We start from the raw sequence: 16,065 nt of genomic DNA on the forward strand, positions 1-16,065 counted from the left end.
GCCCCCTGCAGCTGTCCGGTGCCCTTGCAGCCACTCACTAATCCTCGGTCCCCCGCTGTCAGCTAGTTTCGTTTTTGCCGTCAGGACTGGCCATGCGTAGCTTTCTCCGCATTCCCGACTAATTAACGCTATTGTGGGCCGAAACGCATACAAAGATACACGTTGCCGCATTACCTACGCGTAGATATGCGGCAATGTGTTTATTTTGTACGCATTGTGGCCGCAACAGCGCTAATTACAGTTGGGAATGCAGAGAAAGCTACGCGTGGCCAGTCCTGACAGGAAAAATGAAACTAGCTGGCAGCAGGGTACCAGAGGATTAGTGAGTGTCTGCGAGGGCACCGGACAGCTGCAGGGGCTGAGGGAAGCCCCAGGTGAGCAAGTCTTATTTTGACTTAAGGTTCACTTTTAAGTTAATCAACAGTAACTTGCAAATTAGAGCAGTCTGTGGAATCCTAAATTGAGGAGTCAGGATTTTGCTACTAAATGCACGTACACACGCAAGACTTTCAAACTACGGTTTATCACACCTGCCCGCGGTGCGGCCATTCTGACAGCAGTTCCAAGTGAGTACAGGCTGTCAGACTGATCTCAACTGATTCGGTCACAGCCTGTACTCGCGTGGAAACTATCAGAACGACCACCTGTAGTTTTAAAAAATCTGACATGTATGCACCTTAATTCGACTCTAAAGCCCTGAAGATTTGTCAGTGCTGCTCTACATTAGGTTAGGGCATATTTTATATCACTATAAGTTATAACCATGGCAGGGCTTACCATTACATTGAGATCAGTGATTGAGATGAAAGTGACAATGCTGCATTGCACACAAGCAAGTGATCTCATTCTCACCAAGATTAGCCATTAAAAGAATCAAGCATCCATTCATGCCTGGCTTGCTCATGCTCAGCTAGCCCCCCCTCATACCATTAGCCTAAAGCAGCCCATACACTCAGCCGATTTTCTGGCCGACCGATCGATCCCGATTCGATCGATCGATTGCAAATCGGTTGGCCAATCGACCGCCGATTTCGATCGATTTCGATGGATTTCCATCGAACTTGCAGGGTGGAAAATTTAGGTCGATCTGATGAGATTGCTTATCAGTTTGCATTGGCCTTAATGGAAATCTGATGGCAAAAAAATGCCATCAGATCGAATTTCAACAGATTTCAAACTGAAATCTATTGGAATTCTATCCTGGTAAAAAATGTTCTAAAAACGCATCAGATAGATCATCAGATGCATTTCTTATCTATCTGCTGCCAATCTGACGAGTGTATGGGCACCTTTAGTCAGCCTCCTCTGGCTCTAACCAATGCTCTGGAGGTGACTGAGACAGGACATACAGTATTCAATCATCCATTCATGCAAGTTTGGTAAGCCCCAGCTCCCAACCAGCCACTGGCAGACTCTGGACTAAAGGTGCCCATACACTCGACCTAAATTTTCCACCCTGCAAGTTCGATGGAAATCCATCGAAATCGATCGAAATCGGCCGTCGATCGGTCGATTGGCCAACCGATTTGCAATCGATCGGTCGATCGGGATCGATCGGTTGGCCAGAAAATCGGCTGAGTGTATGGGCTGCTTTACACTGCTAGTCAGGTTGGATGTAATCATCGATTATCATCCATCTGCAAGCAGGGACACACACACACACACACACCCTCTGGACTGGCTCTATCCACTGCTACTCTGTCTGGTCTGTTCTCTGCACTGCAGTAGCACTTGGTCATCTGGCTCAATGGCTGCAGTGCACATGGAATTATATACACACACACACACACACACACACCACATTTAGTGCCTGCTAGCTGAGCACCAAAGTCTGACAATCACAATAGTAAACACACCATTTTCTGGCACAGGCAGCCCCAGCCCCCAGCACATCCCCAGTCCCCACCTCATACCAACCTGGCACTGGCAACCTCTGGACTGGCTCTATCCACTGCTACTCTGTCTGATCTGCTCTCTGGACTGCAGTAGCACTTGGTCATCTGGCTGGCTGCCTGCAGTGCACATGGCATTACATATACACAACACAGTGAACACACACCACATTTAGTGCCAGCTAGCTGAGCTGAGCACCACAAAATCTGGCAGACAATCACAGTAGTAAACACACTACATTACTTACTTGTGGGGTCACACAGGGGTGATGGATGCTGATTGGTGGTGAGTCAGACTCAGTGTCAGTCTTCAGTTCAGGCACCTCAGACATGATGGCGCCAGGCAAGGTCAGGTGCTTTCCTCCTGGTGTGGCCCGCATTTTTGCCCCCTCTCAAACTGCCCAATGCCCACCGAGGCGCTCACTCAGTCTCCAGCTGCAGCAGTCTGTGTGAAGAGGAGCAGGAAAGGCGCATAGCAGAAGAAGCGTGGTACTTGGCGGCAGGTCACCGGCCAGCGTCATGCAGTGCAGCAAGCTGTGTGTGCTGCTGCTGTGCAGCGTCCATTGTGTGCCCCCTGACTGCCGGATGGCCGCCGAGTACCACGCTCCGTGCCTGGCCTTTCATGCCGCCTCTGCTCCTCCATCCATGCTGTGCCAGCCAGCCCAGGCCTGCCCTGTCCACAACACGCTGCTCACCGCGGACGGCCCCGCGCACTCCACTTCCGCTCCGGCAGCCCCAGCATGCAACAGGGGCTGGAAGCCGGAATTTAAGCGGAAGTCCCGATGCGGAGGCGGGGCCGAGTCTCCGACACTCTAGCAAGCAAGCCCAGAAGCCTATTGCAGGAGGGGAGGGAGCGTGTGCCTGCTGCCCTGCCCCCCTGCCTAATTAACATGAAGAGAGGCTGCCTGCAGCAAGGCTCCGGCTCCGCTCCGTGTAATTAGTCAGCCAGCCAGGTGTTTTAAATTATTTGGCTATTAGGCTGGCTGACGTTTTTGACACCCCCCTCAGCTGTGTCACCCGGTGCGGGACGCTCCCCTGCGCCCTATTAAAGGGACGCCACTGAGGGGAATATTTAATTGCTGCCATTCTTGCACTGTTAATGACACAGGCCTTAAACCTGCTACAGTTGGTCATTGGGTGACTGGGGTTCAAATTCAGAAAAGAGGGTGGAGCCACAAACAGCCAATCAGATTTTTTTCATTTTCAATGCAAATTATTGATTCCAAAGACTGCAAAGCCCACAAACTTGGTTATTGAGTAATTGTGTGTTAGGGTTAGAAAAAGTGGGCGGAGCCAACACTAGCCAAATACATACCCGGGCAACGCCGGGCAATCAGCTAGTATATCTATATAAATACTTAGAGAGCTCCGGAGTGTAAAGGTGCCCATACATATGGCAATTTTGCAGATTGCTCAACCATCTCATGCCTTAATTCTATCAAATCGGCAAGGGCCTAACTACCACTGGGCCCCCTGCAAAACTTTGGATGGGCCCCCCAGGTTTGGTTATTGGAGGGGGGGGCGCTGATAGTAGTCTGAGTTTGGGGAGGAGGGTCCCCTCCCTCCTCGCCTCTGTTTGTGCCTGCTGCTCCCCCTTCCTGCACTGCGCCCCCTCTTGCCACTAAAAATGGCCCTGGAGGGCCCCAGAGCCAGCCCCCCCCCCCCCTCAGGCTTCTCCACTTAAGGCCCCCCTTGTGGCAGCACCCCTTGCAGGGGCCATTGTTACACCCCTGAAAATCGGACTAAAATCAGTGCTGCAACATGTCCGCCTGATTATTTGATTAATTATGGGCTGAAATTGGTTGAATGCATCGATTGAGTATCTTGGTCTGACATGATTGATCAGTGCCTGTGCTGTTTAAATTCTCAGCTATCCCGCTGGCGCAACTACAAGCGCCATCTGCTGTCACCCCCTTTACAGAGTGCATGTACCACGTAGCAGTGGCGTACCGTTAATTGGGCGCAGTGGGGCGTGGTGCACCGGGTGTCACATGCAAAAGGGGGTGTCAAAAAGGCCAGCCCAGTACTGTACTTTAATTATATCATGGTTGCCAAACCGTGCAATCTGTGGTGGCACTGGCTGATCCCGTGTAGCTGCAGAAGTCAATAGAGCCTCCGCAGTCCGTACCTCCTTTGTTCCTCCCTCCAATTAGTGATAGGCTTTGGTGCTGGCTCCTCTCTCCCTCCAATGAAAACAGAGAGGGAGCCGCCCACACACATCTGACCAGGAAGCAACAGCGTGCAGGGGACTGAGAGAGCAGCGTGGCTTGTGAGTTGCTTTGTAGAGATGGGAAGTTCGGATCTTTTCAATGATCCGGATGATTCGAATCGGATCATTGAAAAGATCCGGATCATTTTACAAGGGAAGCATGGGGTGGGGTGGGGGGTAAATGACTAGCAGGGAGTGGACAGAGAAGGGAGGAGGGACGAGCAGAGAGCAGAAATGTTTGTTTGCACACAATACCCACATGCTGCAATCATATGCTTTACATGTATTTCACCTACATGTTCATCTGTGTACCTTGAATGGAAACGTCGCACAGTGAAAGAAAGCATTCCCCCAAAGCATTCCCAGAAGTGAAGTGCAGCTGTATAGAGCGAGCGCAGGAGGATCATATTGCCCTGCAATCACAGTGCCTGCAAAGTTACTGAGCTGTGCTAAAAGCTTCCAATGTGTTCACTGTGCACAACTACGGAACAGACAGCCTATAATGAGCAGCACGTTATAGCCAGTATGTGTTCTCTACACATATCTGGCAGTGGCACTGATGTCCCCTCTACCTGTCCCTGCAAGGCTGGCTCCTCTGAGTCCCCTCCAACAGAGCGATCCATCTCTGCTCTGCTTCCAGGACCCCGCTGCCCGCTGAGAGGGGGCGTGTCACTCCTGGCCCCGCCCCTTTTGCGACCTGAATCACTCATTTTGATGATTCGGATGATTCGACTCACAAAATAGATTCGGATCAAAGATCCGAATCGTTCATGATTCGGACAACACTATTGCTTTGCTGTATACAGCTCTGTAGATGGACTTTAGGGCAAGACTGAGGGGAGAAGAGTAGAAAAATCCCGGGGACTGAGAGTTCTGCAGCTTAGTGAGGCTCCTTGTTCTCCCCACTCCCCAGCTGGTATCACTGTGTGAATTATGTCCTGGGAGGAGAGATAGAGCAGGAGAGGTGATTTTTCCCCAGGGCACTGCACTTTGTATTTGCAAAGCGCCCTCCAGGACAGCTTGTCTGTGTGAGACTAGCATTATTATCAGCTTGCTTAGGTGTGTAGGGTGGGGGCTGCTGATAGACAACACAGGCAGGAAACATGCATGGAAGGAGGTCTGCTGATCTGCAGATATCTCTCTGACCCCCTCTGTGTTACTAATCACTCGGGTCTCCTCCTGGCTCCTGCCACTTGTTTTTTCTATGGCTTAACCCTTTAGAGGCAAATACTTATACACCTCTGGAAACATGGGCCAGCAAGTCCTGTCAGAGCATGCTGAGACTTGTAGTAACCAGGAGTACAGGTAATATTTATAACCTTATGAGCTGTACCTCCTCTGGATGATCTGACAGGATATGCTGAGCCACAGACTGTGAATCCAGTGTATATTGTTTCTAAACTAAACAAATGATTAAGCATCCCCCACTGAACTATTTGCACGCTGGCAGGTGACTGTGAGCACCTCTGAGGATAGTGACATGACTGTAAAGCACTGTGGAAGATGACCAGGGCTGTGGAGTCGGTACAAAAATCTTCCGACTCCAACTCCGACTCCTCAGTTTATGAAACCTCGACTCCGACTCCGGGTACCCAAAATTGCTCCGACTCCTCGACTCCGACTCCTTAGTCTAATACTTACCAGAGCTGTGGATTTTGTACAAAAATCATCAGACTCCGACTCCTCAGTTTATGAAACCACGACTCCGACTCCACAGCCCTGAAGATGACAGCACTATTTAAATACTAAAAAATGAATAAAGGTGCCAGTTTAGACCCACCCACAGCTCTCCTTAAAAGTACGCTGCTGACTCTGCCCCCTGTCCATCTAAAATTTGGGGTGTCCTTATTTTTTGGGCTTTTTGTCTGTGAAAAATTAGAAATTAGGTTGGCAGCCCTGCATTATATACCTTTCTGGCTGGAGACTGGACTGCTGATGGAAGTCAATAAATTATGCAGCTTCTGCCTGAGGCTGAGCTACAGCCAGCACAGTATCTACTCCACCTGCATCATTGGCATTGCTCAGACCCCCGCCATTAGTCACATCGGTTCATGACACAGTTAAATTCCAGCCTTTTCCTGTGTTGCATGCTGGGAGCCATCGCTGGAAGCAGTGAATGGATGCCCGACCTGGCCACCTGGGACAGTGTGGAATAGCGGCAGCAACAGTGGTACTCGGTGGCGGTAACGTCACACACACACTCTCTCTCACACTCACACATTTACACTTTTACACACACACACTTTTACACACACACACTTTCACACACACACACACTCTCACACACACACTCACACACACTCTCACTCACTCACACACACTCTTTCACACACACACACACACACACACACACACACACACACACACACACACACACACACACACACACACACACACACACACACACACACACACACACACACACACACACACACACACACACACACACACACTCTCTCACACACTCTCTCACACACTCTCTCACACACTCCCTCTTGGCCTCATGTGTGAGCACTGTCACGGCATTTTGCCGTTATTTCACCATTTCTCTCACAACCTGCCGCTATTCCACCATTTCCTTCAACACAGACAGAGTGAGCAGGGCAAGAGGCAAAAGGGGAGTCTCAGTCAACAGGCACTGTCTCGACTGGAGACATTCAGAGGAGCTCTCAATGTCTAATGTCCTGGAGACAGTTCAAGAAGCTCACACTCTAATCCCTACCATAGCCAATGTCTAATGTCCTGCCATATTGTGTATTTATATAGCAATGACATCTTCTGCTGCACTTTACAGAGTACATAGTCATGTCACTGACTGTCCTCAGAGGAGTTCACAATGTAATCCTACCATAGTCATAAGGTGGGTACACACATAAGATAAGTCTTTGGAAAATGAAAGATCACAGACCAATTTTACCCCCTTCCATGTAGTATGAGAGCCATACTCTACACAGTCTATTCTATTGAGCTGAACTCCCCATCAGATAGAAATCTTTGCAAGATGCTGCACACAAAGATGCTGTACAGACACAAAAGATCAGTATCTGCAAAAGATCAGTTCCAGCAAAAGATCCATTCCTGCAAAATGCATTGATAGTCTATGATATCTGCAGATCATCATACACACCTTGTTTAACGGACAATCATCTGCAGATCAGACAATTATCTGCCGATCTGAAGATCCATCCTGGTGGATCTGATCTGCAGATGAATGTCTGTTAAACAAGGTGTGTATGATGATCTGCAGATATCATAGACTATGAATGCATTTTGCAGGAACGGATGAATGTGTACAGCATCTTTGTGTAGATCATCCTGCAAAGATTTTTATCTGATGAGTTCAGCTCCATAGAATAGACTGTGTAGGTATGGCTCACCACATACTATGTGGAAGGGGGGAAAATTGGTCTGTGATCTTTCATTTTCCAAAGACTTATCTGACATGTGTACCCACCTTTAGTCTAATGCCCTACCACAGGGCCGAGCCTGGGCGGGTGCTGCGGGTGCAAGGCACCCAGGCGCCTGCCTCTGAGAGGCGCCGCCCGGCCGCTGCTCTCCCCCTGTGGCCGAAGCTTGCTCGCTCCCTCTAGCCACCGGCGCCGCCGCGTCAGACCTCGATCAGGCGGGCGGGCGCTAGGACCTAGCACGCCGCACTGATATGCGGAAGTGACATCACTTCCGCATATAGAGCGGGTGCGTCCAGCGCCCTCTCACTGGTCGGGTCGCCCGCTGATTGAGGTCTGAAGCTGCGGAAAGGTGAGGGGGAGGGGGGGCGGCGGCGGCGGTGGTGGTGGCGGCTAGAGGGGACCCTATACCTACCCTACCTAAACGGGGACCCTATACCCCCTGGCTACCTAGACTGGGCACATATACCCCCCTGGCTACCTAGACTGGGCACATGGCTACCTAGACTGGGCACATATACCCCCCTGGCTACCTAGACTGGGCACATGGCTACCTAGACTGGGCACATATACCCCCTGGCTACCTAGACTGGGCACATGGCTACCTAGACTGGGCACATATACCCCCTGGCTACCTAGACTGGGCACATGGCTACCTAGACTGGGCACATATACCCCCCTGGCTACCTAGACTGGGAACATGGCTACCTAGACTGGGCACATATACCCCCCTGGCTACCTAGACTGGGCACATATACCCCCCTGGCTACCTAGACTGGGCACATATACCCCCCTGGCTACCTAGACTGGGCACATATACCCCCTGGCTACCTAGACTGGGCACATATACCCCCTGGCTACCTAGACTGGGCACATATACCCCCTGGCTACCTAGACTGGGCACATATACCCCCTGGCTACATATGCTGGGCACATATACCCCCTGGCTACATATGCTGGGCACATATACCCACTGGCTACATATGCTGGGCACATATACCCCCTGGCTACCTAGACTTGGCACTTATACCCCCTGGCTACCTAGACTGGGCACATATACCCCCTGGCTACATATGCTGGGCACATATACCCCCTGGCTACATATGCTGGGCACATATACCCCCTGGCTATATATGCTGGGCACATATACCCCCTGGCTACATATGCTGGGCACATATACCCCCTGGCTACATATGCTGGGCACATAGACCCCCTGGCTACATATGCTGGGCACATATACCCCCTGGCTACATATGCTGGGCACATATACCCCCTGGCTACATATGCTGGGCACATATACCCCCTGGCTACATATGCTGGGCACATATACCCCTGCCTTCATATGCTGGGACATATACCCCTGCCCACATATACTGGGGACATATACCCCTGCCTACATATACTGGGGACATATACCCCTGCCTACATATACTGGGGACATATACCCCTGCCTACATATACTGGGGACATATATCCCTGGCTATATATTCTGGGGACACTGGCTGTTTGTCATTATGTGCATTTACTGGTGAAAATCTGTCTCTTATTATGTGCATTTGCTGGTGAAAAGCTGTCTCTTCTGTGCATTTGCTGGTGAAAAGCTGTCTCTTCTGTGCATTTGCTGGTGAAAAGCTGTCTCTTCTGTGCATTTGCTGGTGAAAAGCGGTCTCTTGTTATGTGCACTTACTGGTGAAAAGCGGTCTCTTGTTATGTGCATTTACTGGTGAAAAGCGGTCTCTTGTTATGTGCATTTACATGGGGAAAAGCGGTCTCTTGTTATGTGCATTTACATGGGGAAAAGCGGTCTCTTGTTATGTGCATTTACATGGGGAAAAGTGGTCTCTTGTTATGTGCATTTACATGGGGAAAAGCGGTCTCTTATGTGCATTTACTGGTGAAAAGCGGTCTCTTGTTACGTGCATTTACATGGGGAAAAGCTGTCTCTTATGTGCATTTAGTGGGGGAATTTTGTCAGTAAAAATCTTTCAGTAAATTTTTAGGTATTTGTCAGTAAAAATAACGTGAAAGGGTGGCAACACTGGCAGGCTGCGTGGCACAACGGGAAAGATACAGGCAGCCCACCTTGGGCTTGGCAGGGGGGAGGAGCCGACGTCAGCGAGCGAGAGTAGGGTGGCAGCAGGCAGCCATAAATACGCAGTGTGTGACTGCGTCGCACTCGCAGAGCCTCTCAGCCTGAGTCAGTCCAGAGACTAGCAGACTCGCAGGAAGCCAAAGCCAGCCAGGAGCAAGCCCATGGAAGAGGGGTAGGAATGGGGTATCACATGCATGCGTAAAGAGGTGGAAGGTGTGGGTGTGATTAGGCAGGACATGGGTGTGGTTATGTGGTTGGGCGCGGTTAATTTAACCACTCCCATAGGCGCTAGAGGAAATCTTGCACCCAGGTGCCAGGCACCCCAGGCTCACCCCTGCCCTACCATATTATATTATGTATCTACAGAGCCCTGACATCTTCCACAGAGCTATACGAGTACATAGCCGATTCCCTCATAGGAGTCAATGTAATCCCTACTATAGACGTATTAAGGTGGCCACTAATGATCCAATCTTTTTCATCCAATTTTACCAAATTTATGTAGTACAAGGGTATATGGAGTTAATATATTGAATGGACAATTTAGGCAGTTACCTTATATTACCTAGAAATGGTAAGATTGGATGAAAAAGATTGGATCATTAGTGGCCACCTTTAGACAGCTGTCACTTTTTTTTTGGGCGGGGGGGGGGGGGGTTGGTCTGTGGATAATCGGCACCGGGTGTCAAATACCCTAGGTACATCACTGCCACGTAGCACCACACACATGCCACATGGTACAGCACTCTCGGTAATGGGGGTGACAACGCATCATCCCAGGAGTGGGGCAGGCAGAAAAGATGTGATTTTATACATTGGACCAATGAGAGCACGCAGAGTCAGCTCGGAAGTATGTGGCCAATCAGGGAATGCAAAAAAATGACCCCCCCCCCCAAAAAAAAAGCGTTGCGTGCGGTCCGGTATTAGTCATAGAGAAAATATTAAGATATAACAACAAAAGTTGTTTAAGTGTAACTGTTGGGCATAAGATCAAAAATCAATTCTTTATTTTTATCTGGTAAACAAGTAGTAATAAGGATGCTAACTAGGCAATCCAATAGTTAAAAATCACTCTTATGATGCCCATAAATGGTATAATTTTTTTGATCTATTCTTACTATTTCTATGTAGTATAAGCGTAAATTAAGTGAATATACTGAAAGGATAATTTAGACAGTTCCCTTATATTACATAGAAATGGTAAGATTGGATGAAAACAATTGTACCATCTATGGGCACCATTACTTTTCTTCACCATAAAAGATCATTCTCCAGTTTTCCTGGCTCTTATTTGGTATATCTGCCACACAAAGGAAGTTGCAGGGCATGCAGGTTTTTATTTTTTTCTTCTTTACTTTCCCGTCAGGCAGAGCCGGGACAAGGTCCTCCCACACCCAAGGCTGAGACACCCACATGCGCCCCTCACCCCTCCATCCCTCCCACCCCAGCCATCACGCACTGATTGCTATTAGAGGCCCCCAACACCTTATTCTCTAGTTATCTGGCTTACAGTCACTGCCATGTATTGCCTTTTCTTATTTCCCTCTTCAAATACAATAGGGGAATGATAGCTGCGTGAGTTGTGCGCCCCCTCCCACACTGCGCCCTGAGGCTGGAGCCTCTCCTGCCTCTGCTTCGTCCCGGCCCTGCCGTCAGGCATAACTAATGCAGCCTGATTGGCCGAAGCCTCTTTTCCTCCTGTTTTCCCCTCCCAGAGTCACACAATGACAAAGCACTTTCTACTGCAGAGCTGCAATGGCTGACCCTCTATGGAACCAGCAAAGAGCGTTTAAAAACTCAAAAACAGGGTTCCCACAGCATAATACTGTTTTATTTAAAAAATATATATTAAAAATGCCACTCACAAAGACAGCAGTTAATGCACATAGAAAAAATCCACGTGGAGTCAGTGTCTCACACTGCGTTCCAGGCTCTGCCCTTCCGGTTTCATCGTTATGACTCATCAGGGGCTGAATGATGATTAAAAATAATAAAATAATAAAAATAAAAAATACAATGCATGCACCAGTTTGATGGCATAGGTAATAAAAAGTGATTGCTGTATCAATACTGATACAGCTGATATACCAAACTTATTGGAAACCTTAGGGTAGGAACACACTAGGCAGAATTGCATATGCATTTTCCACTATGTGATTCTGCCTAGTGTGTTCCTACCCTTAAAGAGGAACTCCAGTGAAAATAATATAATAAAATAGTGCTTCATTTTTACAATAATTATGTATAAATGATTTAGTCAGTGTTTGCCCATTGTAAAAAATGTTAAATCCCTGATTTACATTCTGACATTTATTACATGGTGACATTTTTACTGTTGGCAGGTGATGTAGCTGCTGCGTGCTTTTTTGGCAGTTGGAAACAGCTGTAAACTGCTATTTCCCACAATGCAACAAAGTTCACAGACAGGAAGCTGCCAGGAGTACCACGATCCTCAGAGTTTCTTGTGGGAGGGGTTTCACCACAATATCAGTCATACGGCGCCCCCTGATGGTCTGTTTGTAAAAAGGAATAGATTTCTCATGTAAAAGGGGGTATCAGCTACTGATTGGGATAAAGTTCAATTCTTGGTCGGAGTTTCTCTTTAAGGGGTAAAAACCCCAGAACCTGAAGGGGTTTTAAAGAATTTGGGTTTCTGGCTGGAATGTATCTTAATTTTCCACGGAGGAGTCATCATTTATTTGATAAAGGATGCGGTAGTCAGGTCAACTTGAAGTCATCCATGCAGGGGCATAACTTGAAATCTCTGGGCCCTCCCCCCTGCAAAACTTTGGATGGGCCCCCCCTGGCCCCCTCTCTTTTTCTGCATAGGTAAACTGAGAACCAATGTTATTCAGTTGGCTAGTGCACACTTGAATGTGTTTTCCCCATGCAGATTCAGGCTGGGTGTACACATGGCAGAAACGCTTGCGGAGCGCAAAATGCTGCATTTTATGCAGCAATGTTAGTCTATGGGACGCAGAAGGATCAGCGTTCCACCTGTGATTTACAGTAAGTGTTCTGCAGATGCTTGCAGTGTTTCGTAATATGCAGGCTGGCTGCCAAAACGCACATAATGAAAGTCTATGGAAGCGCATATGCATTGTATTTTCCATGCATTTTTAATTTAAAAGTAAAGATCTCTGATGTGTTTCTGCTTCCTGCTGTCTTCCTAATGATTTGCATATATTTAATTTAAAAAACACATAGAAAACGCATATGCATTTTCTATTAGCAAACTGCAAACATGTAAAAACACATAGAAATGCTGGAAAATCGCAATTGCAATTCACAACTGCGAAGCGCAAAACGCATGAAAAACGCTTGACCGAAACGCAAATGCACCTGTGGAAAACACCAGAAAAAAACGTCATGTTATATGTGAACCCAGCGAAAAACAGACAGCAGTCAAGCACTGCAGGCATTTTCTCTATCAATTGCATTAGCTTCTGTGATAAGTGTGCATGTTTTCACACATACAGACACACATAGGGGTTGATTCACTAAACCGTGCTATGACAGATATCACTCCTTATTAAAGATATCACACCTTATCAAAGTTAACACGCCTTTTCAGAGTAGCATAGCGAGCGCTATGAACTTATGCCTGCTAATTGGCAATGACACAATCGTCCTCCCCTGAGGTGTGATATCTTTGATAAGGTGTGTTATCTTTGATAAGGTGTGATATTTATCATAGCACGGTTTAGTGAATCAACCCCACGGTGCGCAGAAAACAGAAAAATGCACACAGAAAACTTGAAAAGAAGACAGACAAGTGTGCTCCCAGCCTCAGCTTATTCCACTCACTCTGTCCTTCTCTGATGGAGCAGAACTGGCTCTGCAGACTCCTCAAGCATCACTACGGTACAGAGCACTTGGGGAGGGAGGTAGAGAGGCTGGGGCAGGGTGCTGTACACAAGACCCTGATGAACACTGAGTAGGGACTGTCTACAAATCTTTGTCTGCAAAACTTGAGGCTGAGCAGATGCAGTCATTACAACAATTGTGCAAAGAGCAGAAAGCTTTTTCTCTCCGTGCCCTTAGTTGTCAGTTTCTCAGGACAGGGAAAATAAACTTCTTACCCCTTGGGGCCCCCTGCGGCCTCTGGGTCCCCCTGCGGCTGAATCCCTTGCAGTGTCTATTGTTACGCTTCTGCATCCATGATGATGAATAGGGACAGGTGCACACATGAATCAGTGAATGTATCCTTATATTCTATGTCTGATGCTTCTTGTAGGATCTTCAGCTTGCGCTTACCAAGAATTCCAATGTAATGACTTAACATGCATTCCCAAAGTCTGGCGCTGTGATGGTGAATCCGACTGTAGAGACGACTCAGATGAAAAATATTGTGGTGTGTAAATGGCATAAGCCTTTCCATGAATCCAATGAACATCCCACAAGAGAAATGACATATGCACCATTCCTCACTGTGTAATTATATTAGAATGGGGACCTGTGGCTGCGGGCAATGGGAGGGGACAAGAGAGGTGACGGAACTGATGAGGAAATCAGCGTGTCAGAGGGAGAAATAATGGGGAAGAAAATGTTCTCTCAGTTTGTTAGAGACAACCAATTTTTCACATTTTCTCAACAAAAAAGGGGAGGAGGGAGGGGTGTTTAAATTCTAATTAAATTATAATAATGATCATAATATGCTAATTATGATTTTACAAAAATGTTGTACAATTTTTGTAATTACGATAATAATTAAAAATTAATCATATACTCTCACGTAATCATGAAAAATGACACAGAATGTTGCGTAATTTCCACTATAAACATATGATTTATAGTCACAATGATTTCTGTAATTATAATTATTTTTCATGATAGCCAATTTGTAATTATGTACAATTTTCACTTAATTAAAAAAAAAATAATGATTACTTTTAAAATTATGAGTAACAGGAAATTAAGGATGTAACTATGATTTAACGCAAAATTATGATGCAACATTATGAATTACAACATTAAAGGGACTCCGAGCAGTGCAGAAACTATGGAAAGATCTCTTTCTCCTCTTTCCAATGATATATAAACCGCTGCCCTACGCCTTTTAGTTTTCGGTATTTTCGCGATTGAAATTGCCGCGGGCACGATTTCAATCGCGAAAATAAAGAAAACTAAAAGGCGTAGAGCGACGATTTAGGTGTCGCCAGAAAGAGGAGAAAGAAAGCTTTAAAATGATATCCATCTTTCCGTAGTTACTTGTATTACACAGGATGACACTTTTCCCCAGTTTCAGCAGCTCCATTCAGCAGAAAAAGTCGGCCTGTGTAATACAATGTAACTATGGAAATATGGATATCATTTAAAGCTCTCTTTCTCCTCTTTCTGGCGACACCTAAATCGCGAAAATAGCGAAAACTAAAAGGTGTAGGGCAGCGGTTTATATATCATTGGAAAGAGGAGAAAGAGAGCTTTAAAATGATATGCATCTTTCCATAGTTTCTGCACTGCTCGGAGTCCCTTTAATTATGAATTGTGGTAAAATTGCAAATTAAGATTTTGTGTCATAATTGCAAAATTATGGCTCATAATGGCTCAGGAACATCAAGGGAGGTTTTAGATTGATGTCTTCTAAAACTATAATTTTTGTAGTAATGAGCAGAAATTACGCCTATGAGTAATTAAGCATCATAATACGCAATTACGCATCAGAATCGTAATGCGGAATTTCGGGGAAAATCATAATGAATTTTGTATGTAATTGCAATCATTCATAATGTCACATAATTTTTTGCATAATATTCACTTAATTTTGTACTGATTTAAGCAGTTAATAGCAAAGACTTCATACATGCTATTGCTGCCAGAATTGCTACATATGTTAAGGAAAAGAGTGGGTACAAGTCAAAAAAAATAATAATTTTTCAAAAATCCCTTGGAGTTAAGAGAAAACTGATTACTAAAAATGCAAAGAAAATGGTTTCTAAACTGTAATTTCTCTGAATTTAAAAATATTTTTTTTTTTTGCATTTTTCAATCGATGTTCTCAAAAACTACAAGGTACTTTTGAAAAAAAATTTTTTTGTCTTGTACCCACTATTCTCCTTAAAGAAAACTGTAATGAGACAAACCTCCCCTGGGGGGTACTCACCTGGGGTGGGGGACGACTCCAGATCCTATTGAGGCTTCCCCCATCCTCCTTGGTCCCACGGCGGCAGAGATAAATCTCCCCGAGTAGCGGGGATGTAAATATTTACCTTCCTGGCTCCAACGCATGCGCAGTATCGGCTATCTGCTCGGAGATAGGCAGAGATATCCAATCGCAGTCGGCCCGCTCTACTGCACAGGCGCATGTCTCCTGAGCCTGCGCGGTAGAGTGGACCCGACAGAGATCTGGAGCCAGGAAATGTAAATAAATCAGCGCTGTTGTCAGGTTTGTCAAGGGAGGATTGCCGGACACTTCGGGGGACCCAGCGCTGGATTGCCTGCAGCTAAAGGGGAGTGGGAAGTCTCATT

At 46.7% G+C, this 16,065-nt stretch overlaps 1 protein-coding gene across 9 annotated transcripts in view; it reads left to right on the forward strand.

The window, feature by feature from the left end:
• Positions 1-16,065, forward strand: part of LOC137543610 (coagulation factor XIII B chain-like) — a 214,306-nt gene that overhangs the window by 185,988 nt on the left and 12,253 nt on the right. For 6 of the 9 annotated variants that reach the window (XM_068264713.1, XM_068264719.1, XM_068264720.1 and 3 more), the window contains one exon: positions 13,835-13,951. The exons of the other annotated variants lie outside the window; for them this stretch is intronic. In XM_068264713.1, the coding sequence (XP_068120814.1) occupies positions 13,835-13,951 (117 nt within the window). The remainder of the gene's footprint in view (positions 1-13,834; positions 13,952-16,065) is intronic. 9 annotated transcript variants of the gene reach the window in all.

The sequence above is a fragment of the Hyperolius riggenbachi genome, unplaced genomic scaffold, assembly GCF_040937935.1.
Source record: "Hyperolius riggenbachi isolate aHypRig1 unplaced genomic scaffold, aHypRig1.pri scaffold_117, whole genome shotgun sequence".
NCBI classification, from domain to species: Eukaryota; Metazoa; Chordata; class Amphibia; order Anura; family Hyperoliidae; genus Hyperolius; species Hyperolius riggenbachi.